The sequence below is a fragment of the Engraulis encrasicolus genome, unplaced genomic scaffold, assembly GCF_034702125.1.
Source record: "Engraulis encrasicolus isolate BLACKSEA-1 unplaced genomic scaffold, IST_EnEncr_1.0 scaffold_85_np1212, whole genome shotgun sequence".
In the NCBI taxonomy this organism is placed as follows: domain Eukaryota; kingdom Metazoa; phylum Chordata; class Actinopteri; order Clupeiformes; family Engraulidae; genus Engraulis; species Engraulis encrasicolus.
Genome location: NW_026946203.1, coordinates 174513 through 197417, shown reverse-complemented (window position 1 = coordinate 197417; position 22905 = coordinate 174513). Strand labels below are relative to the sequence as shown.

At 41.3% G+C, this 22905-nt stretch overlaps 1 protein-coding gene across 1 annotated transcript in view; it reads left to right on the top strand.

Moving 5' to 3' along the window:
* The first annotated feature begins 204 nt into the window (after nucleotides 1–204).
* Nucleotides 205–22905, top strand: part of LOC134444926 (NACHT, LRR and PYD domains-containing protein 3-like) — a 46769-nt gene continuing 24068 nt past the window's right edge. Inside the window, exons 1-3 of the mRNA XM_063194101.1 lie at nucleotides 205–273; nucleotides 1218–1276; nucleotides 7476–9269. Coding sequence (XP_063050171.1) covers nucleotides 205–273; nucleotides 1218–1276; nucleotides 7476–9269 — 1922 coding nt within the window. The remainder of the gene's footprint in view (nucleotides 274–1217; nucleotides 1277–7475; nucleotides 9270–22905) is intronic.

Sequence of the window (22905 nt, the reverse complement as noted above, 5' to 3'; positions counted from 1 at the left end):
GTTTGCTCCCAATTATTACATCCATTCACAAGGGCAGTCACAGAGAGAGAGAGAGAGAGAGAGAGAGAGAGAGAGAGAGAGAGAGAGAGAGAGAGAGGAGAGAGAGATAGAAAATGTGTATTTTTGTGTGAGAGAGGAATACAGAGAGAGATTTTTTTTTTAACATGTCTTTTTGAAGTCATTTTTACAAAGGTTTTTACAAACATGAACATGCGCTACCATGTGGTAAAGCGTATAGCGATCGCTCCCAAGTACCACCTGGCGGTTGTCTGGGTACACTGCAGCTAGGCCCGGTAGGTGACGCGATTGATGACATGGCATTGCCGCGTCAAAGGGTGTGCATTGTATGGGGACCATCTGTATAACAGGCTGCTGTTAAACACACACAACATGAGTCTCTCTGGTGAACAACACACACACCCAGCTCTGGGGAAGGATGATGCTGTGAAAAGGTGTGTGTGTGTGTGTGTGTGTGTGAAAAGGTGTGTGTGTGTGTGTGTGTGTGTGTGTGTGTGTGTGTGTGTGTGTGTGTGTGTGTGTGTGTGTGTGTGTGTGTGTGTGTGTGTGTGTGTGTGTGTGTGTGTGTGTTTGTGTGTGTGTGTGTGTAAAGGGGTTGTGTTCATTCGTAGGCATTATTTTATGTTAGTGTACGCTGTGCACATAATTCTTATGATCTAATTCATATATGCATATTCTTCCAGTCCACTTGATGTGAAGAGACCAGACTCCCCTGTCCCCAGCTGCGTGTCCATGAAGAGTGACCAGTCCATGGGTACACCAATGCACTTTGGAAAAGAACACTCATCTGATCAGAAGTAAGTAGCAGTTATAATCAGCAGTTTACTAGTTATAGGGAGCATGCTCATCTGCAAAAGAAGATGTTTAACCAATGCTGTATTCCAAAAACAAGATGTGTTTGTTGGTAAAAAATAGTACTATTCCTTAGATTTGGTTCTGATTGATATTCATTTGTAATGTGGAATCAAATAAAGTATATAACGTGTGTGTGTGTGTGTGGGGAGAGAGAGAGAGAGAGAGAGTGTGTGCGTGTGTAAAGGGGTTGAATAAGGGCTTGTGTCCATTCGCAGGCTTTATTTCATGTTAGTGTACGCTGTTCACATAATTCTTATGATCTAATTTATATATGTGTATATTCTTCCAGTCCACCAGATGTGAAGAGGCCAGACTCCCCTGTCCCCAGCTGTGTGTCCATGAAGAGTGACAGGTCCATGGGCATACCAGCAACGTTTGGAAAAGGACACTCATCTGATCAGAAGTAAGTTATCAGCAGTTATAATCAGCAGTTTACTAGTTATAGGGAGCATGTACATCTGGAAAAGAAGATGTTTCCCCAATGCTGTATTCCAAAAACAAGATGTGTTTGTTGGTCAAAATGGTTGTCAGATTATTCCTTAGATTTGGTTCTCATCAGGGCTTTGAACCGTAATTTTTTTTCCAAACGTTCCGTTCCGAACAGAAACCGAATCATAACGTTTCCGGCTATGAGTTCCACCAATAAATTGACATTCCCGAACCGGTTAGAACAAAAAAATATTCTTATTTTTGAGTGAGAGAGGAATACAGAGAGATGTTTTTTAATGTCTTTTTGAAATCATTTTATTCACAAAGGTACATATTAACCACACTCAACCCAAAGCAGGTGGGCTTTAAAAAATAAAATATCATAAAAATTGTTCAAATGTCAGATTTTCGGTCACTGAGAACAAAGTGACAAAATGCATTTGATTCAAAAGCATCAGCATTCTTCATAGACTTATAAAAATTAAACTCCACTCCATGTATTAAATTAAACTCCATCAGATTAAAATCACCTCAAGTAAACAACACGGCACAGGCCAGCAGAAGTTATAAGCAATCACAACACCCACCAGCAACCAAACACCTAACCAGCCTAACAGCCAGCTAACAAGCCAGTGAGCCAGCCAAAAAAAGCCAAACACCTAGACAGCCTAACAGCCAGCTAACAAACCAGTGAGCCAGCCAAAAAAAGCCAAACACCTAGACAGCCTAACAGCCAGCTAACAAGCCAGAAAAGCCAAACACCTAACCAGCCTAACAGCCAGCTAACAAGCCAGTGAGCCAGCCAAAAAAAGCCAAACACCTAGACAGCCTAACAGCCAGCTAACAGGTCAGTGAGCCAGCCAAAAAAAGCCAAACACCTAGCCAGCCTAACAGCCAGCTAACAAGCCAGTGAGCCAGCCAAAAAAGCCAAACACCTAGCCAGCCTAACAGCCAGCTAACAAGCCAGTGAGCCAGCCAAAAACGCCAAACACCTAGACAGCCTAACAGCCAGCTAACAAGCCAGTGAGCCAGCCAAAAAACAACCAAACACCTAGCCAGCCTAACAGCCAGCTAACAAGCCAGTGAGCCAGCCAAAAAAGCCAAACACCTAGCCAGCCTAACAGCCAGCTAACAAGCCAGTGAGCCAGCCAAAAAAGTCAGTTGGCCGGCTAACCAGCCTAACAGCCAGCTAACAAACCAGTGAGCCAGACAAAAAAAGCCAAACACCTAACCAGCCTAACAGCCAGCTAACAAACCAGTGAGCCAGACAAAAAAAGTCAGTTGGTCAGCTAACCAGCCAAACAGCCAGCTACAAAAACAGCCAGCCAACCAACCAACAGTCAGTCGGTCTGCCAGCCAGCTAACTAGTGATGGGAAATTTGAAGCGAGGCTTCGAAGCGTGCTTCGAACAAAAATGTGCGTAAAATCTGAAGCCTCGCTTCGAGGCGTTTGACGTCAACAAATACCACGTGACAATGTCAGATGAGGCTTCACATTTTGCGAAGCGCGTGGACGTTTCATTGACCGTCGCTACCCAAACGAGCTTTCTGCGCCTCGGAGAACTTGTCAGTTTTCAGATTGCGTTTGTTGTGTGAATGTTGAGACTGGATATGTAGCCTAGTGACTTTGATTTCTTTCCACTAAACAATAAATTTAGCTCATGCCGTAGATTGACCCAAATGTCCGAATATGATATGCAATTCCCTTTTGAAGTAGATTTTCAAAGTGAGACGCTCCTGAAGACGTGGTGGAAAATTGTTTTAGTTCTAGGCCTACCTTGAGCTAAGCTACCATAAATGAGACAGCAGTTCTGTCAGCAATTATTAGTAGGCCTACTCAACTTTATACAGCTAAATAAGAGTGCAGACATATTTTATTTATTTTAATGGGTTTTGTGCAGATTTAAAAAAAAATCAATTCTAACTTGCCAGACAGAACATTCCATTGACTTTCAATGGGGTTTCATGTCTGGCAAATTAGAATTGTTTTTTCTTAAAAATAGAAAAACTTGGTATGGAAATCTATGGAGTATAATGAAGAGGGAAGTGTGGGTCACCAGATCAAAGAACAAAAAAACAGCTGACAGCTAAGCATCAATGATATCTGGGCTTTCATAACCCTCATGAAATGCCACTGCCATTGACTTCAATGTTACACACAGTCAGGTCAGCAGTCTAATCCAGTGGTTCTCAAACTTTTTCCCATCATTCCCCCCTTCGGATGGTCTTCGGATGCTTCCGAGCCCCCCGTAGCAACAGCAGTACTCGCGCAGACTGATTTTACGATCGCTGCGCTGCGCAGAATCAAAGGAAAGGTGACTGGTGAGATTTAAAAAAAGAGGGATGTGTGTTCATTTCCTATGCTATTCAAAGTTATGACAATTTATAATATGTTGGCGAGGGCTTAAAATGTATTGCTTATTGGAGAGACAGGAAATAATTTCCTTGGGGGTAAAACCCAAAATCAGATGTCACACACCCCCCCTGCGATGCCTCCGTGCCCCCCCAGGGGGGCTTCCGCCCCACTTTGAGAAACACTGGTCTAACCCATGACTGCGGTTTTGAGTAATGAACAAGGCTGAGACTTTTTAAAGCCTCAGGAAGCTTTTACCAGTGTTTAGAGTTAATTGGTTAATTCAGATTATTAGGTTAATGGCTTGTTTAGACAACCTTTTCATGATATGCTAATTTATTGAGATGGGAATTTTGGGTTTTCATGAGTTGTATGCCAAAATCATCAATATTAAAACAAAACAAGACCTGAAATATTTCAGTTGGTGTGCAATGAATGTAAAACATATGAAAGTTTATTTTTTTATCATTACATTATGGGGAAAAAATGAACTTTAACACAATATGCTAATTATTTGAGAAGGACCTGTATATAGAGCTAGTTTGTAATGTGTAGCTTTTCTTGAGATTGAAAAGTGCTATCAGATCCCCGTGATGCTAGTAGTCATGGAAAATACTGCTAGCTGCTACATGACATGGCCTCAAACACAGTCAAAATAATAATTAATCCTATTTGTCACTGCGGACATAAGGTAAACAATCCCATTTTCCTACCTCTTTCTGCTGCTATCCATTTAACTCGCTAGACAGCCTGCTTGACACAGCTATCTGACCTACCTGGTTCCCCCCCGTGATTCGAACAGTGGGAAGGGGTCGCTGCTTGCAACTTAATTTATTGGAAGTATAACTTGCAATATTTCCTATCGTAGACCTTCTTCAAGCACCTTAAAAAAGGTAAAACCATTACAACCAGTAGAGGAGGTTTACTGATAGCTGATAGTCAGTTATTCTACCTGTAATTATACCAGACAATTAGTGATATATATAATAATCAATCATGGCCTGGAGCCAGGAAACACATTGTTTAACAGCACAGTAGTTAACAGTGATATGACTGTAAGTCCCTTTGGATTTCACAGTAAATGGACTACATCTATATAGCGTCTTTCCACTTGTAGCGCCCCTTCAGTCAGTTTTAAAATAAATGTTACTTTACTTTAAATTCACACATAAAACACACACATACATGAATCAATTAAGTTTAGATGAATTGTAAATAGTTCACTCTCTCTTAGTTATAAACCAAAAATATCCTACACCCCTTGGGTATAGCTTTAAATACACCTTAGATATATTCCTTAGTTCCTATTTAAACCAATATACATTTGAGTTACTCAAACCATGAATATCAATATCACATTCAAGTACCTTCACAGTAATACACTTGAAAATACTCAGTAGTACTCTTGTAAAAATAAAAGGAAACTTAAGCCGGCAAACTATTAAAATACCCCAAACTCAGGGCTTAGAAGTAGAGATGCTTGAGTGCGTAGAATTATTCAGAGTAGACGGCAAACGAGACGTGATGGTGTATGAGAGAAAAGGTTCCTTGCTCCAGCAAGCACACGCAGCGTCCACAAGCTGCATGCATGCACACCGCGTGTTACACCGCACCTCGACACCTTTTGTCTCCAAACGATGTCCTCAACAGCTGTAAACTTCTCCATTGGATTAGACAATGTCTTCTGGCTCCTAACGCGACACAACTTGTTCTCCGGACTGGCGAACAATGTCCGATTTCGAAAGCACACGACAAAGCTAACTCCCAATGAAAGCTTACATTAACATGAATGGCGACTGCCTGAACTTTTACCGCGAGTGGCAGTAGGTCTTCTTAAACAGTCCCAAAGTCATTGTAGCAACGAAATCAGCTCACTCGTTGTTCACTTGCGTTACTACTATGTCTACTGGTCAGAAATATATGGATTACACATTTCCATTTTAAATTATCTTCACGGAATTCAGCTTCAAACGCACACATCAGTTTCTCCGTTCTCTCCTTCTTCTCCAAGTCTCAACTTCCTGCGACCTCTCAACTCTCTAGCTTCTGATTGGTTACAGAAATTAAGACATAACGAAATATTATCTTTATAAACTTCTCTGACATTAATTTAAACATCTTTCAGACATTTGCATCCTTCAGAAAATAATAGTTAAGCAAACAAAAATATACATTCCAGAAACTCTCAATGCATATTACATTACATCCTCGTTTTAAACATGACGTCACCACACACTCAATGTAATGAAAGCTCTAACATTTTAACCTTTTAAACTAGAACTTATTTATTCTAATTATGAACAGTATTTATACAAAGTATTTATTATACCAACTATTTATTATTAAAGGATATTAAATTCTCACAGGGCTACACACTCCTTCGAGCACTCAAAGCACTTTACATTATATGCCTCATATTCACCCATTCACACTCACAATAACACACTAGTGACAGGATCACAGTATGTCACTGTGAAATGAAAGCAATTATTAGCCAGTAACATGTGGTGCATAGTATACACACATTTATAAGGTCTCACATGGTCATGTACGTCATAATGATACTACATTTAGCTGACAGCTTTACCCAAAGAAACATACAGTTATGTTGCAGGATAATGGTTACAGTCCCTGGAGCAATATTGGGTCAGGTACCTTGCCCAAGGGCTCTTCATCCATGGGTGGAGGTATAGCGAGGGGTGAGGGTGGGATTTGAACCTGCAACCCTCTGATCTGATCTGGAGTCCACCTCGCTAACCATTAGGCCACAGCTGCCCCACAGCACATCCTGAGCCTTCAGACACTTCATGGATATTTACAGCAAACTATTTAGTCATCAACTTCTTGCTTACTACATGTCTTCCCATGCTGGGTCATCTCCTATTTTATCACCTACTCACTCATTTTGTGTAATTGAACCTTGGTCATTGAAATGAATTGTGGCATTATATCTGAAGGGGTCACCAATTCACCTGATGACAATTATTTTATGTAAGGAAGGAGCATTTGACACAAAAATGTTGTCAATATGTACAACTGAGGGTGAGGGGCTTAGGACATACCGGCTGTCTTCAGATCGTGTGCCATCATGCAATGCACTCATGGACAGCTATTTATCTCGAAGGAATATCTTAAGTTTGCATCAAATTATTATTCATGGTTATATTCTGTGTTTATAGTTGGGGTTTTACTATATAAAGTGGTACACAAGAAAAATACCATATCCCCCCCGTCATGAAGATGGCCACGCATATCTCCAAATATAATATTCCTCAAACACATACCTATCCAGAGAAAAAAAATTAAAATTTCAAAGTGGTCTATCAATTTTTGCCAGAGCTAGTATGTAAGCTCATTCTTCAGTATCACGACAGGAAATGAGAGAAAAGAAGTGGACCACTAAGCAAATGTAGTAGAGAAGACATTATTAACTAAATAGTTTGCCGAAAATGTCAATGAAATGTGGTATCGTACTGAAGAGTCTAAATTGTGTATAGTTTAAGTTCTGCCCAGATTCACTAATAATTCATTAGTTAGGTAGTTATTCCACCCACACAGTAGTTTGCTGTGATGCTGTCCAGTTCAACACTTTGGCATGCTGGTATTCTTTGAAGATCACAGTAGAATACTGTGATATGAAGGTTAGGTGACAAACAGCAAATAATACAATGATTTCACAGTAATTTGCTGTGTGTCATGTGATCATTACAGTAGCATAATGTACCAGAACATCGCAGTAATTAGCTGTGAGAATTCACAGTAAATTACTGTGAAATCCTTGCGTTTATTTTTACAGTTTATCATATTTCTTTGATTTACAGATTTAAAAGGGTTTGTGACATACTTCAGGATCACAAAGCCCTTCTGAAGGAGAAGTTTCAGTGTTTGACTGAGGGAATCTCCAAGCAGGGAAACCCCACACTCCTCAATGAGATCTACACAGAGGTCTACATCACAGAGGGGGGCAGTGGAGAGGTCAATTATGAACATGAGGTCAGACAGATTGAGGCAGCATCCAAGAGATCAGATGCATATGACAAACCAATCAAATGCAACGACATCTTTAAACCTTTACCTGGACAAGAAAAGGACATTAGAACTGTGCTGACAAAGGGAGTGGCTGGCATTGGGAAAACTGTCTCTGTGCAGAAGTTCATTCTGGACTGGGCTGAAGAAAAAGTCAATCAGGATGTCCACTACATATTTCCTCTTCCTTTCCGTGAGCTGAACGTTTTGAAGAAGGAACATCTCAGTTTGGTGGGTCTGATTAAACGATTCTTTGGTGACATCCATGATTTCAGCATTTTCACTGATGACAAATGCAAAGTGCTGTTCATCTTCGATGGTCTTGATGAATGTCAAATTCCTCTGAATTTCAAATCCAACCCAATGTGTTGGAATGTAACAGAAGCAACTACAGTCTCTGCTTTGCTAACAAACCTCATCAAGGGAAATCTGCTACCCTCTGCTCTCCTGTGGATCACCTCCAGACCAGCAGCAGCCAATCAGATCCCTCCTGAGTGTGTGGATCAGGTGACAGAGGTACGGGGGTTCAATGACCCCCAGAAGGAGGAGTACTTCAGGAAGAGAGTCAGTGATGAGGCCCTGGCTAGCAGAACCATCGACCACCTGAAGTCATCCAGGAGCCTCTTCATCATGTGCCACATTCCTGTCTTCTGCTGGATTGCAGCCACTGTGCTAGAGATAATGTTGGGAGAAAGAAACACAGGAGAGATCCCCAAGACTCTGACTCAAATGTACACACGCTTCCTGATGATTCAGTCACAGATCAAACAGAAGTACACCGAAAGAAAAGAGACGGATGAAGGGATGATTTTCAAACTGGGGAAACTTGCTTTTCAGCAGCTGCAGAAGGGCAATCTGATTTTCTATGAGCAGGACCTGAGAGAGTGCGGCATTGACTTCACAGAGGCATCAGTGTACTCGGGAGTGTGTACCCAGATCTTCAAAGAGGAGACTGGGCTGTACCAGGGGAAGGTGTTCTGCTTTGTGCATCTCAGCATTCAGGAGTATCTGGCTGCATTGTACGTACACCTCACTCTCGTCATACAGAAGGAAAATGTTCTAAAAAAAGTAACATTGCAATCCATGATTGGTCAGGTTTTCAGGTCCCCATCTGTTCCTGTGTCTGTCTATGAGCTGCACAAAAGTGCAGTAGATCTGGCCTTGCAGAGCAAAAACGGACATCTGGACCTTTTCCTCCGCTTCCTCCTGGGCCTCTCACTGGCATCCAATGAAAAGCTCTTGAAAGCTCTGCTGCCACAGGCAACCATCCAATCACAGAACACAGATGAAACTGTCCAGTATATCAAGCAGAAGATCAGGAAGAATCCCTCATCAGAGAAATGCATGAATCTGTTCCACTGTCTCAATGAGCTGAATGACCAGTCCCTAGTGGAGGAAATCCAAAGCTACCTGAAGACATCAGGAGGTCTAAAGGAAGCCAAACTCTCCTCTGCACAGTGGTCAGCTGTGGTGTTTGTGCTGCTGACCTCAGATCAGCAGCTGGATGAGTTTAACCTGCGTGAATATGAGAAATCAGAGGAATGTCTGCTGAGGCTGATGCCTGTGGTCAAGGCCTCAAGATCAGCAAAGTAAGTCCATCATAAGACATAAAACTGTGTGTGTGCGTGCGCATGCATGTGTAAAGTAAGTCAGTTGCCACTATTGTTATGATTGTGTGTGTGTGTGTGTGTGTGTGTGTGTGTGTGTGTGTGTGTGTGTGTGTGTGTGTGTGTGTGTGTGTGTGTGTGTGTGTGCGCACACTGGGCAAAAAGGCTCTGTTTCCGGGGATGTTTGTATGAAGATATTTCTGGATATTTACAATATACGGAGATATATTGATAGATACGGTCCGGATACGCTGGTGCCAATTTTCATATACAGAGCATATCCGAATCTCGGAATGGGACAGTTTCGACATGAGACAAATCCGGATGCCGTTTTCTCACCTGATATGGCACGTGCCTCACGTATTTGATGCAGATACTCTCATGGATGTGTTCCATTCTTGTTGTTGTATATCTCCGGATATGTGAGGCATGGGACGACCCATACCTCCCACGACCAGGCAATACATTGATTTCACAGGCATTTATGTACATGCCTTTATCACGCTAGGTGTTTTTAGCTTATTCCCCAAAGCTGTTACAACAATGAACTCACACTTCCTGGACAATGTTCATCTATAAACGAATGTGCACCTTGCAGGGAAGCTCAAATCTCAGAATACTTTGTATAATGACAATAAAGGCTTTCTATTCTATTCTATTACTTATTACAATTTAGTCTTGCCTAGTTACCATACTAATCACGAGTGAGATTGTCTTTCAGATCGAAACGATTGTGGAAGCTGAGGATTTCCCAGGCTAACATGTGACGGGCATGTTGCCATATCTGTGATTTTGCCAAAGTTGCCGAAATTACTTAGGCTGACGTTAGGTTAAACTGCCCTACAAAAGGTAAATAGCAGTGCCAACAATGAAACTGAGGGGAAAAAATGCCTTCAAAGACTTGGTAGGTTGGATATTGTAGTTACTGCAAATTTGACATAGCAATATTTGTAAAACAGGGCACATTTTGACCATAACTCTTAGTCACAAGATAAAGGAGGTGTTATGAATATCATTTTCAGAATGAACACAATTTTGACAAAATAGGCCTACGGTAATTGGTTACTGCACTTTGCCTTTGTAAGGCAGTATACTTCTTTCAACATAATATAATAGACACAAATCTACTGCAAAACAACAATTAGGCCAACTTTAAATTACTGCTAAATCCCAGCTAAAATCATATTATAACAGACAATTATTTTGTTGAATGTTCTTTCTTTAATTGCTTATTTTACATTTACATTTAATCATATTTCAAGCTTTGTCGTCCGCAGAAGGGGGGGGGGGGGTGTGGGGGTTCACGAAGGGAGAACCGGCCACTATCGGTCACTCGCTGGCTGGGCTTGCTGGCATCATTGAAGTACGCCAGTAAGGCGCACACTTCTCCATCTCAGACAGAGCACAACAAATGTGCACTTCTTTCCCCATCACACACAAGACTGGCATCAGCTCCTTTCAGGTAGTCGAGGTCGTCCTCCTCCAGGACATCCTGCGCCACCAGCACCACTGCTTGAAAAGCAACAAAAAAATAGGGCAGTTTTAAACAATGTGTTAAACATTAAAAAAATATGTACAGTTCAAAACCCACACTCATGCTTGTTTACCATGAACATGCCAAAGAACGGGTCACATGAGATAATACAGCAGGATTTTCACAAGATTATCCAGCAGATCAACCAAGCACAGTTCAATTGTGGTTTATCCACAGGAATACAGTAGCTGTCATAGTAATATCCCTTACAAAAATTAACCATGGTTCTACTATTTAACTTTGATACACTATTTGCCAGAGGTGTGACCAAGTCACTAATGTGCAAGTCACAAGTAAGTCTCGAGTCTTTCCACTCAAGTCCGAGTCAAGTCACAAGTCAAGACACATCTGACCAAGTCAAGTCCAAGTCGTACCCCAGCCAAGTCAAGTCCAAGTCCAAGTCTCATTTTTTTTCAAGTCCTTAACAAGTCACAAAGGGATTTTCTATTTGCAATCACAATTTCGATCATAAATTCATTAGTATAATAGTAATAAGAGTAAAAAGATGACAATTTCTAAAACAGTTGCTGAGAAATCAGTCTAAACCAAACTACTGCTTGTGATGTGTATGTAACATGTCATTTAATTTCATATTTTTTTTCACATAAAAATACATTTAATTTGAATTTGTACCAACCAACCATATGCCAAATATTTACTGTCCAGTGGGCAAATAGTCCTGTTTGCATGCGTGCGTATGTGTGTGTGTGTGTGTGTGTGTGTGTGTGTGTGTGTGTGTGTGTGTGTGTGTGTGTGTGTCCGTTCCATCAACTGCAGAAGACCGGTCATATCTAGTCAAGGTTGTATACAGACTCTAGCATCATAACGCTAAGGGCAGGGCTCTATGGTTAACTTTTTCACTAGGAGCACAGGGCCACAGCTTTGGCTGGGCCCAGGACCAAAAACTCTGAATGCACCCCCTAAATCCACACCCCCGAAACTACAAGCCTTGACTGTTTTAAGACCGTTTAATGTCAATGAGGAAAAAAAATTGACTAAGCCAGGGATGCTGAGGTGGTCACGGGGAAAGTTTTTTTCAAGACATTAGGGAGGCATATTACACTTCCGACCTGAAAACACGGATTCACACTTTCATACAGCCGAGGCTACTATGTATGAATTTACCCACAAAGGCCAAGGGTTAAAGTAGTTCACGTCTTACAAGTGCTACCCAACCCCCCCTCTCTTTATTGTAGTGTACCACTCGACTAATGTTAACATTTTGGTTTGGCTTAAAAGATGCCATTTTCCCTAAGGTACCATATTAAACTCACCATTCTCATCAAGATATGACATACAGCAGGGGTAATCAATGAAAATACTTTTTTTTTAAAATCCCCCCAGTGTGTGTGTGTGTGTGTGTGGTGTGTGTGTGTGTGTGTGTGTGTGTGTGTGTGTGTGTGTGTCTGGGGGGAGAGGGGGATACACATGTGAGGCAGGATGATGAGTTAACAGCACAGCTCGGCAGGCAGCCCTGTCTCAGGGTTCACTTTATCTCATTATCTGTAGCCTAAACCAAAAGCTGACCACTGACAGTGACCCAATGAGCGCATGGTGCGGCGCACTATACAGGTCCTTCTCAAATAATTAGCATATTGTGTTAAAGTTCATTTTTTTTCCCCATAATGTAATGATAAAAAATAAACTTTCATATGTTTTACATTCATTGCACACCAACTGAAATATTTCAGGTCTTGTTTTGTTTTAATATTGATGATTGTAGCATACAGCTCATGAAAACCCAAAATTCCCATCTCAGAAAATTAGCATATCATGAAAAGGTTGTCTAAACAAGCTATTAACCTAATCATCTGAATTAACCAATTAACTCTAAACACTGGTAAAAGCTTCCTGAGGCTTTAAAAAGTCTCAGCCTTGTTCATTACTCAAAACCGCAGTCATGGGTTAGACTGTGTTTAACATTGAAGTCAATGGCAGTGGCATTGCATGAGGGTTATGAAAGCCCAGATATCATTGATGCTTAGCTGTCAGCTGTTTTTTGTTATTTGATCTGGTGACCCACACTTCCCTCTTCATTATACTCCATAGATTTCCATACCAAGTTTTTCTATTTTTGTTACAAATCTAATTCTATTTGCCAGAAATGAAACCCCATTGAAAGTCAATGGAATGTTCTGTCTGGCAAATAGAATTAGAATTAGGGAAGTGTGGGTCATTCATTGCATTAATAACTTAAAGGCGGACTCTTCCTCAACCAGCAAAGTAGGCCTACCTGATCCAGCTTAGTCTCACACTGCAGGTGGGAGATTGTTTTTCAAGTTTAAGGTTTTTTTGATATACAAACCCCAACTCCGATGAAGTTGGGATGTTTGGTAAACAGTGAATAAAATCAAAATGCTATCATTTTCCAAACATTCAATCTATTCCTTAGATGGAGAATAGTGAAAAGACAACATATTAAGTGTTAAAACCGAGAAAAAATATTGTTTTGGGGGACATAGGTACTCATTTCTAATTTGATAAATCCAACACGTCTCAAAAGAGTTGGGACGGGGACAATAAATGGCAGCAAATGTCGAGGAAGACTAAAAACAAAACAAAAGACAACACTTAACAGTTAAATACATTAACCGATGAGATGATTTTATATAAAAAACAGTGTTAATTCCTATCTTGGACATGATTTCACCAGCTTAAATGGTGGGTGTATTCCTTGTCATGTTTTGCAGTGTTTTCCTTTCTGTAGTGCTTACAGTGTGACAGGTCTTGACCAAAAACCCACCATTTTATCACCTGCTGGTCCTTATGATGGAGCCAAACTGTTAAAACATAATAGAGAATGCAATTTGACCTTACTATGTGGCAGTAATCGAAGATCTCCCTTCAAAATATAATGCATGAGTGGCTTTTCATGCTGTTTAAAACCCATTTATACCATTCAGCACTGTATTTAACTCTACAGATGAGTGAGAACATCTTAACCAATGCACTACTGCACCCGCATGCCATCATGGGGGCTGACTTTTGAAGCTAGCACTAACACAAGTTGGATGGTCCATTTTCACTGTAGCACAGGATGTGCAATGCTCTATTATTGTCTAAAAGAATGGACTTCTACAACTTCTGCTGACTTCTGTAAGCAAAGGACAGTTTCCCATGTCTTCTGGGTTTATTTCAAGTGAGCTCAGGTGCTTAGGAGAATGTTACACCCCTGTATCATTTGCACGCATTAAGCATTCTTAATAATGGTCAATTTTCAATAGCTCTAGCACTCCAGGAATTAGAGTGAGACTACAGCCAATATATATTTCATGATGTCATGAACCTATACAATGATTTTAGTAACAAAATATGTCTTATATACATTCAATCGTGGTAAATCAAAGGGAATTCAAAAATGTATGTAATAACTATGGTAATTATTCCCTTTGCATCTTTAATTCTGAGTGACTCAGCCTCTCTGTGATGATCTTATACCTGGACACCTATATTGTCCATCAGTACAATTCATTTTGAAATGTTCTTCTTTGTTGTTTTATCTTATTTGGATGTTTACTAACTTTCACTGATCCCCGTCCCAACTCTTTTGAGACCTGTTGGATTTATCAAATTAGAAATGAGTACATATGTCCCCCAAAACAATATCTTTTCTCGGTTTTAACACTTAATATGTTGTCTTTTCACTATTCTCCATCTAATGAATAGATTGAATGTTTTGAAAATGATAGCATTTTGATTTTATTCACTGTTTACCAAACGTCCCAACTTCATCGGAGTTGGGGTTTGTAGGTCTAAAACTGATTTCAGACATCTCAAAACGCATATGCTTCGCACAATGCAGCATTGGTGTGGAATTCGAGAGGATTCGTCTAATGAATTGTTGAGAGGGGACCATTCGAACAAAACGTTGGACCATTCGTAGAAGGCATGGGGCATTTCGTGCAGTACCTGAGGATTTTTCGTAGAAGACCTAAGGACGTTACGTTCAACCCATGCAGACCTTTCGTGTAACTGGGCAGACTTTTAGTTTAGTCTGCCTATTTTATTAGCCAATTATTTTTATATTTTATCAAACTTGTGTGCCTACCACCACAATGCAATGAAAACAAAAATCGAACCATGTAGAAAGTGCGTGCGTGCGTCTCTATTTTTTTTAAATTCATTTTTCATTTTAGTTCAGGCTGCTTTTTTTATCATTAGGCCTATTTTATAGCCTATTTTATAAATATACTATATCGTAACGGACTGCTTCTGCCTCCTCCGGAGTGAGATAGCAGAGTTACCCCCTGTGCACTACATCTGTCTATAAAATGGAGTTAATTTCAAATGGCGGGTGAGACTGTCAGGAAGCAACAAGCCGAGAGAGCAAGAGAGAGGGAACCATGAAGTGTGCGCCGAGAAGATCATCATTCGCAAGAATGCTAAGCCAGACATTGATGTGAGCTGTTCCAAATTGAGACCAAGCGCACAAGTCTGCAAACAAGGGTTTTGCAAAAGTGCACTACTAAAAATAAGAAAAGATATTCGTTGTGTTGATCTGAGTTATTTCTAATGTGTTGGTCACTGATTTGTATTCATTTTTGGAAAGGTAAAGGCAGTCTTATTGTTGCCTAGCTGGCGCCCATCTCATAACTTAAAACAGTCGGTTGCACCGCTACAATATCGACGAAATGTTTTAAAATGTAGGCTTACAACAGTAATTTAAAGGTAAGGGATAATGTATTGTCCACACGTGACTATAAGAAAATATTGCCCTACGGGACAAGGCAGAGAGCTGTTATTCCGCTCCGAAGGAAATATATTTCCGTAGTCACGTGTGGACAATACATTATCCCCGCTTATCCCGCCTTTACCAACATTAGAAAGCATAGAATACATAGTTAACCAGTAGTTTATAGTAACAGGTTTATTGCCATTTTATAGCGTGCGCAAAGAAAGATAGTTCGTGGAACGCTCATAATATAAAAAGAAAGAAAGGAGTCGCACACTGGAGCTGAATGCAGAATCAAAAGCTGTATTAAACAAAGCCGAAAAAAGTAAATAAAACCGACAGACAGGGGACAAACGTTCCGGGTCTAGCCCATCATCTTCCTTCTCTTCTTTTTAATTATACTGCTCTTGGAATTACGCACCGAGCGATACGCTCCGGATAAGACATTGGCGCGGACGTCACCCCACCATTACGCACATAATTTAAAAAGGTTAACAAGCAACAGAGTTTGGCTACTTTCTAACTTGTTACAGCCACATTGCGCTTCAAACTGTTTGCAGGCTGCCTCGTTCACTGCGCGATATCTACTAAACTCAGGTTCATAACAGGACCATTTCTATCTGATCTGTGCGCCGGATGGTTGGCTGGAGGAGGCAACGCTAGCCTAAAGAGTAGGCTACTTCACCCTTAAGGAAACTATCAACGAACTCCTCACTTGTTAAAAAAATACTACTGTTAATAAAAGATGTCACGACAGCGGCCGGCGGGCAGTGACAGTTTGCTTTCTTGAAATAACAACACTCGGACAATAGTGTAGACTTGTGCGGGGTGGGGCAGGGCTGCTGAGCTGTCTGCTACAAGCTGTCGTGCCGGGACGTGGGCTGTATCCATTGCGTGCGGCCGGTGGCTTTGGAAACTGTGGGTAAGTTGCATTTGGGTAGGCTATTGCGCGTGTTATAGTTGAATTAAGTAATTGACGAGCCAACGTCCGGCAGCAGTGGCTGAGTGTGTAACTTAACTTAACTTTTGTAGGCTACTATCGTCCGAGTGTCTCCAGATTGTGATTATTTATTCATTTATTCAAAGACGATAGCAGTTTACAGACGCTGCTGGCTGCATGGATATTGTGGTGGTTTTCCCTCCTAATTGTATTTTATGAAATTGTAAAAATAAAACTACCATAACATTTACTCCTGTTGTCTGTCGTTCCTGAATCGTGGTCTAAATTTCACCTCTTACAATAGTGTCAAGTCCAGTGAATGATCCTGCATCCATGGATAATTGGATAAAGCATACTAAGTGGACATGAAAGAAATGCGAAATTAAAACAACAGCGTGTCAATGCAAGCACTTTATTTATCACATGTGAAACGAGAAGGCAAAAAGTGCAATTAGTTAATAAATGAAACAGTGTACAGGTCAGTGCTGGTAAAAAAAGAGTTTTAATGACTTGCACAAAGTTGATGCTCGTTTGGTGAACTTCAAAACCTGCGCTGTATTCAATAAAAGCTGGGCATAATGCACATAAAGGACTGAAAATGCAAATGAATCAAATCCCAGGAAAAAACAAACCGTATCCCGGGAATCCCGGGAAATAAGTGATTCAAAGTCGTAGTTGGCCTATTGAAATTTGTCCTCAAATTGCACCAAATCTGGGTGGTAATCCCCTATATGTGGTACATATTCTATGTTGTAGCCCAGTGGCGTAGCTAGAAAAGAAAATCTAGGTGTTCCCAAGAAAATACAGGTGTTCCTTATTTTTTTTATTTTTTTTTAACTCAGAGTAAACACATCATAGCATGTTTGCACGGATCGGCCTACTATCACGGTGCCATACTATTACACATACTATTACGAATGAATCATGATTGGCAAACCCAACCTAACTTATTTGTTGCTATATTTGCGCTGCAACTGAATTCAAAGGGATGTATATTGGCTTTAAATATACATCAATTATCTCATCAGAGTCCATTCCTCGGCGAACTCCTTTTCAAACATTGACTGGAAGTGTTGCCAATTCTTGAAAACACGTATTGCTGTAACGGTGGCTCTGGTGTTTAGGGCTACAAAATATTATTAAGGAAATGTTGAAACTAACAAACAGAAAACCAATCCACCAGTTGGGCTGCGTTTGAAACGTTATTTAGTGTTCAATTTATATCCCGAAATTGGGAAACAACAAGGACAGCCTCCAACGCAAGGAAGGCAAAACACAGCCATTCTGGCTAGTAGCAGAAGTTTTCACAAACCCAAAAGGCCGACCGGCTTAACCAAAACAAAGGAGAAAAGAAAAGGATGGGAAGAGGGGTACAGACAGGGCTGGTGTGTGTGTGTGTGTGTGTGTGTGTGTGTCTGTGTCTGTGTCTGTGTGTGTGAATGTGACGTGGGTAATCACAGTTAGCACGAGCAGCAGTCAGCTTACCGGTCCAGACAATCAGAAAGTAAAGGAAATGTCTTCACATTAGCTGTAACTGTACATAACTGTACCTGACCTGTTCCGAGCGTCCCAGCGTTTCACAACTCCAAACGAAATACACAATTCACACTTGGTAGCAGTCCGAGTTGGTAGTCAGTCGGCGTGTTACTCTCTCCGCAAATAATGCTACTCCTCCACCAAATAGAACACACCGTTTACAGGCATCTCCATACATGCATTCTCAATGAGAAATCTCCCCTAAAGATCATAATGTGATGTTGTTTAATCCATTTCGTGTTAGTTATGCTAGCGACTGGGCTTCTTTATGGAGCGTTCATGCTGGGTATCAGCTGCATCAAAATCTTCAAACTTGTTTTTAAAACTACCGCGTCTGTACTGTCTGTGTCTGCGCGCGCGTTATCGTTTACGCATGGTCTTCTCTATGGGATGTACTATATTTATTTTAGGAGCAAGGTACGAATGAAAGGGTTGAAATCCATACTCGTCGCCTACATGTGCGGCCTTTTTATCATTTCGTGTCCATAATAATTTTAGGCACATAACGCTCACGCCCTCCGCAATTTAATATTGCACTCCAACCAACTGTATCGGGCAAATCATTTAGCTATCATTTAGCCATCCACTCACTGCTTCAGGGATGGCAAAAGCTTTCAGATCGCTCTGGCATTTAGGCACGTCTACAGAAGAGAGATCTGGGATCCCCAAGCTAACTGTATTTTGGTTCATCTATAGCTGCATCATCCTCTACTCGCGCAGACCCTCAGTGCTTCGTGCATCTTCGTTACACTTCCTGAATATACATCTGCGTGAGAACCAGGTTATCATCCTCTCGGATGGTGTGGGTAATAAGGCTAACTGTGGGCTCACTTGGTGGTGTCGTGGACCTGCTTTTTGAAGGGAGAACCTCTGCGATTCTGGAACCTGAAGTCTGTTGGACCTAAAGCCGTGGCTTTTTAAAATAATAACTGCGGAATGGTATCAGAAAAATTAATTGCATCGCGCTCACCATTCACCGGCCTGAAGTCATTTGGGAGCGATTATGCTTCAGTGATATGTAGACCGACAGTTGGTTATTGCCTGATTTCGGGGGCATGATTTTGTTGACAAGTACTTATTTAACGACTTAAATGAAGATGTCATGTAGACTGTTTGACGGCCCCTTCCATAGGACAGCATCCATCCATCTATCCATCCCTTCCTCATCTTTACGCGCAACGGTAATAATAGCCATTACTTTTCTTGTAGACGTTGCGCGTAATATTTTATTCATTATCGACTTATTTCAAGCAGCATTCCACTGTCCACTCTGTGTGGCCCTGTTGAAAGGGTTGCCTTGTCTATGCGGGAGGGGGGATGGCTTCCACTGAACACGGCAGGTCATTTGCATGACAAGACTTCATGCCCATTAGCGAACACTTTGTTCTTAACAACTTCCCATTAAGAAATGTGTATTCTAAATGTGTTTGTCACCGTTTTCAGCAAGCCTGGCGTCGCCATGAGGACCTGATGTTTTCCACAGAAAACATGCATGGTTGCAACCACTTACAAAAAAAAAAAAAACCTTCTCACCGTTTCACTGAATTTAAAGACTCACTGCTCTGATGTAGCCTACTCTTTATTATTTGGTGTTGGAACTGTCATCGCGTGGCATGGGCAGACGTTGGTAGGCTTTACACATGCATACACGCACACAAAACGGTTCAGTTCAACGTTTATTGACCAGCAAGCAAGCGGCGCAGTACCAGCTGATTTGCTCTAGAGTCGCGAAGTGAAAACTGACTTTCAAACCCACATCGCAATCACCTTCAAGCGAGAGCGTACGCTAGGAAGAATGTTCCATTCATGTTGATGTGGGCAGGGGAAAAGTGTTGCAAGAACATTGGACTCATTCAATATCATTGTGCAAAGTGTGTGTTGCAATATTGTGCTGAGGATATGTGTTGGGGATTTCTCGTGTGTCTATTTTGTTTGCGTAAAACGATTCCACCAATAGTGCAAATTACAAGTAGTTCTAGGCTATGTCTGACAAGTAGAACTACGGAGGAATTCTAACGAAACCTAAAACAAAATAGGCAGTTAGCTTATTTAATAACGAGGCCAAAATAGGTAGCTACCAGCTTATTTAATAAAGAGGCCTAATACAAATAAAATAATTGCTCAAGACTATTGCCTTTACAGTTAAAATGAGCATGAAAAATAGCTGAATTACATTTTTTAATCAACAAAAAACGTTAGAATGAGCGTTAAAAACAGCTGATTTACATTTTGAAACATTTACAAAATAGGCAGCCTGAAGGCTTGAAGGGATTGGAGGACAATTTCCAACAAAAAAATATAGCAGCCTGAAGGGACGTTCTCTCTCTCTCTCTCTCTCTCTCTCTCTCTCTCTCTCTCTCTCTCTCTCTCTCTCTCTCTCTCTCTCTCTCTCTCTCTCTCTCTCTCTAAACCGTAGCATGGATTTAACATGGGTGCATTCTGTAGGCTATGTTTTCCAACACTGTTGTATCTTTTCTGGTCATGCGCGAACTATTTGTTGTCATTCAGAATCAGAAACATCAAAGTGTCGGCAGACAGCTTTCTCTTGTTGCTGGTGCTTTGCATTTCATTTGAATAGTGAAGCTATAGGCCTACTCTCCACACATAGGTATATTCCAGACCCCCAGAAGACGGTAGCTAGAAGCTTTCATCTAAAAAGTTACCGGAAAGTCAGAAAACTCGCTGCATGACAACCAAATGTGCTCAGTGGTCAAGACTTCTAGACGCACGCTGCCCTGATTCAAAGCGACAAGGCTGTGCTTGGTCCCGCCTCTCTGCCCGCAGATGGGGCTACTCAAATACTGTTCCAGAAATGTAAGGAGTAGAAAGTAACATAGGCCTACAGATATTTGTCAAAAAATGTAACGGAGTAAAGTAACGGAGTAAAAGTGAAAAAAAAGCTTCTCAAATATTGTTCCAGAAATGTAAGGCATAGAAAGTAACCTAGATAATTGTCAAAAAATGTAAGGCGCAAACGTAAATTGTCAAAAAATGTAACGGCATAAACGTAAAAAAAACAACATACCAGTTAAAATGAGTAAGTACATTTTATTTATAAAGCACATCTAAAAACCAAAGCAAAAAACCAGCTGATTTAGATGTTTAAATCAACAAAAAAACAAAACTGACCAAAATGAGCGTTATAACAGCTGATTTACATATTTAAATAAACAAAACCCGTGAAAATGAGCGTTAAAAAAAGCTGATTTACATTTCTAATATAGACAGGCTGAAGGGACGTTTAGTTCAAACCTAAGGATCTTTAGTTCAATTTTAAGGACGTTTCGTAGGCTTTTGCGGTAGACGGAACGTCCTCGACGAAAGATCCCCTGCCTTATACGAATGGTCCAACGTTTTGTTCGAATGGTCCCCTCTCAACAATCCATTCGACGAAAAGACCTGTACCCTTGGTGTGTAGCCTACAGACGTGTGTTGCACATCACAGCTCCCCACCACACACTCTTCCTACAACATTGATAGAAAATATTTTGTTGATCGGAGTGTCGAGATCAGATCAAACTTCCGTACAAGAATGCAAAACGAGTTGGGGCGAGAGGGAGAGAAACTAACTTCCGTGATGGTTTAAAATGTGGGCTGTGTTTGTTCTGGAGACTTGGAGATGGTGTTTCACTGTTGCAGCTGGTCGCAGCGTCCAGGCTGCATAGCACTCGCAATGACGTGATTCAAACAAATAATGTGGGCGGGCTGTTGCGTTCTGAAAACAAGGGTCTGACTTGTTACAAAAAAAATAGACAAAACATGGCAAGTCACGCCAAGTCATTGCAAGTTACAACTGTCAAGTCCAAGTCGAGTCCCGAGTCAAAGGCGTGCAAGTCGAGTCGAGTCGCAAGTCTTCACACCGCTGACTCGAGTCTGACTCGAGTCAAAGTCACTGGACTCGAGTCCACATGTCTGGTATTTGCCATAAACCATGGTTCCCCCAAACCACGTGTTTTAAAACTATGGTCCCCCCCACGTTTCCTTATGCTTGCATCTCTTAAGCCTGGTTTACACTCGTCCTTTAGTTGGAGGACACGTACCAACAGCAGGGGGGTAACGGCAGATCAAGTACCCAAACAGCCACCACGCCCTCCCTTTTAGCGCTGAAAAGACCTTGCCGCGATCAACGTATATTTCTCCCAGTTTGAATTGTTCGCGATCTGCCACTGCCCCCCCACTGACAGTATGTGTCCCCCAACTGATAAAGGAGTCTTTTTTTAAAAAGATATTATTGTCTTCATAATGACAGTACAGTGCAGATGGTGACGGGAAACAAGTTGGCAGAGAGAAATATCGAAGGGCTGGCAAAGGACCCGGGCCAGGAATTGAACCCGGATCGGTCGCATTGCAAACGAGTGCCCTACCATATGCTCCATGTAGGGCCTGACGAAGGAGTCAAAACATACCTTTAGTGTTGGCTGCCCATTTGCAAATACCTTGTACCAAATGCGGTCATTCTAAAAACTAAAAATAGTACTCGGACGAAAAAAAGGGGATATTGACTAATTGCCCCCTGAAGTGAAGTAGTGACAAAAGAAAGTGGTGGCAGTTGTATGCTGGAGTTGCTAGTTGTGGTTTTACCTAGCCACTCACATCTACTCATCAGCTTTTTCCTTTTTTTCTCACGTCATCAGTCTTCCCCGCAAGGCCCAGTTGTTTGATTTGAAGAATCTATTTCAGGCTTCTGCGAGACAGAAAGAAACTGAGTTAGTCTTTTTTATACATCATGATCACATAAATGAGTTATGAGTAAACTCTCTGGTCCCCAGCTATACCCAGAATCCTTACTAGCCTGGATGATGGCCTTGGTGACCTCGTCACTATTAGGTAATCTACAGCTGAACAGAAAACATACAATGCTGTACACAAGTTTTCATTACTTTATGACTAAAGCCCCCTGCTGTTCACGCTACTGACACACGACTGCACAACGACC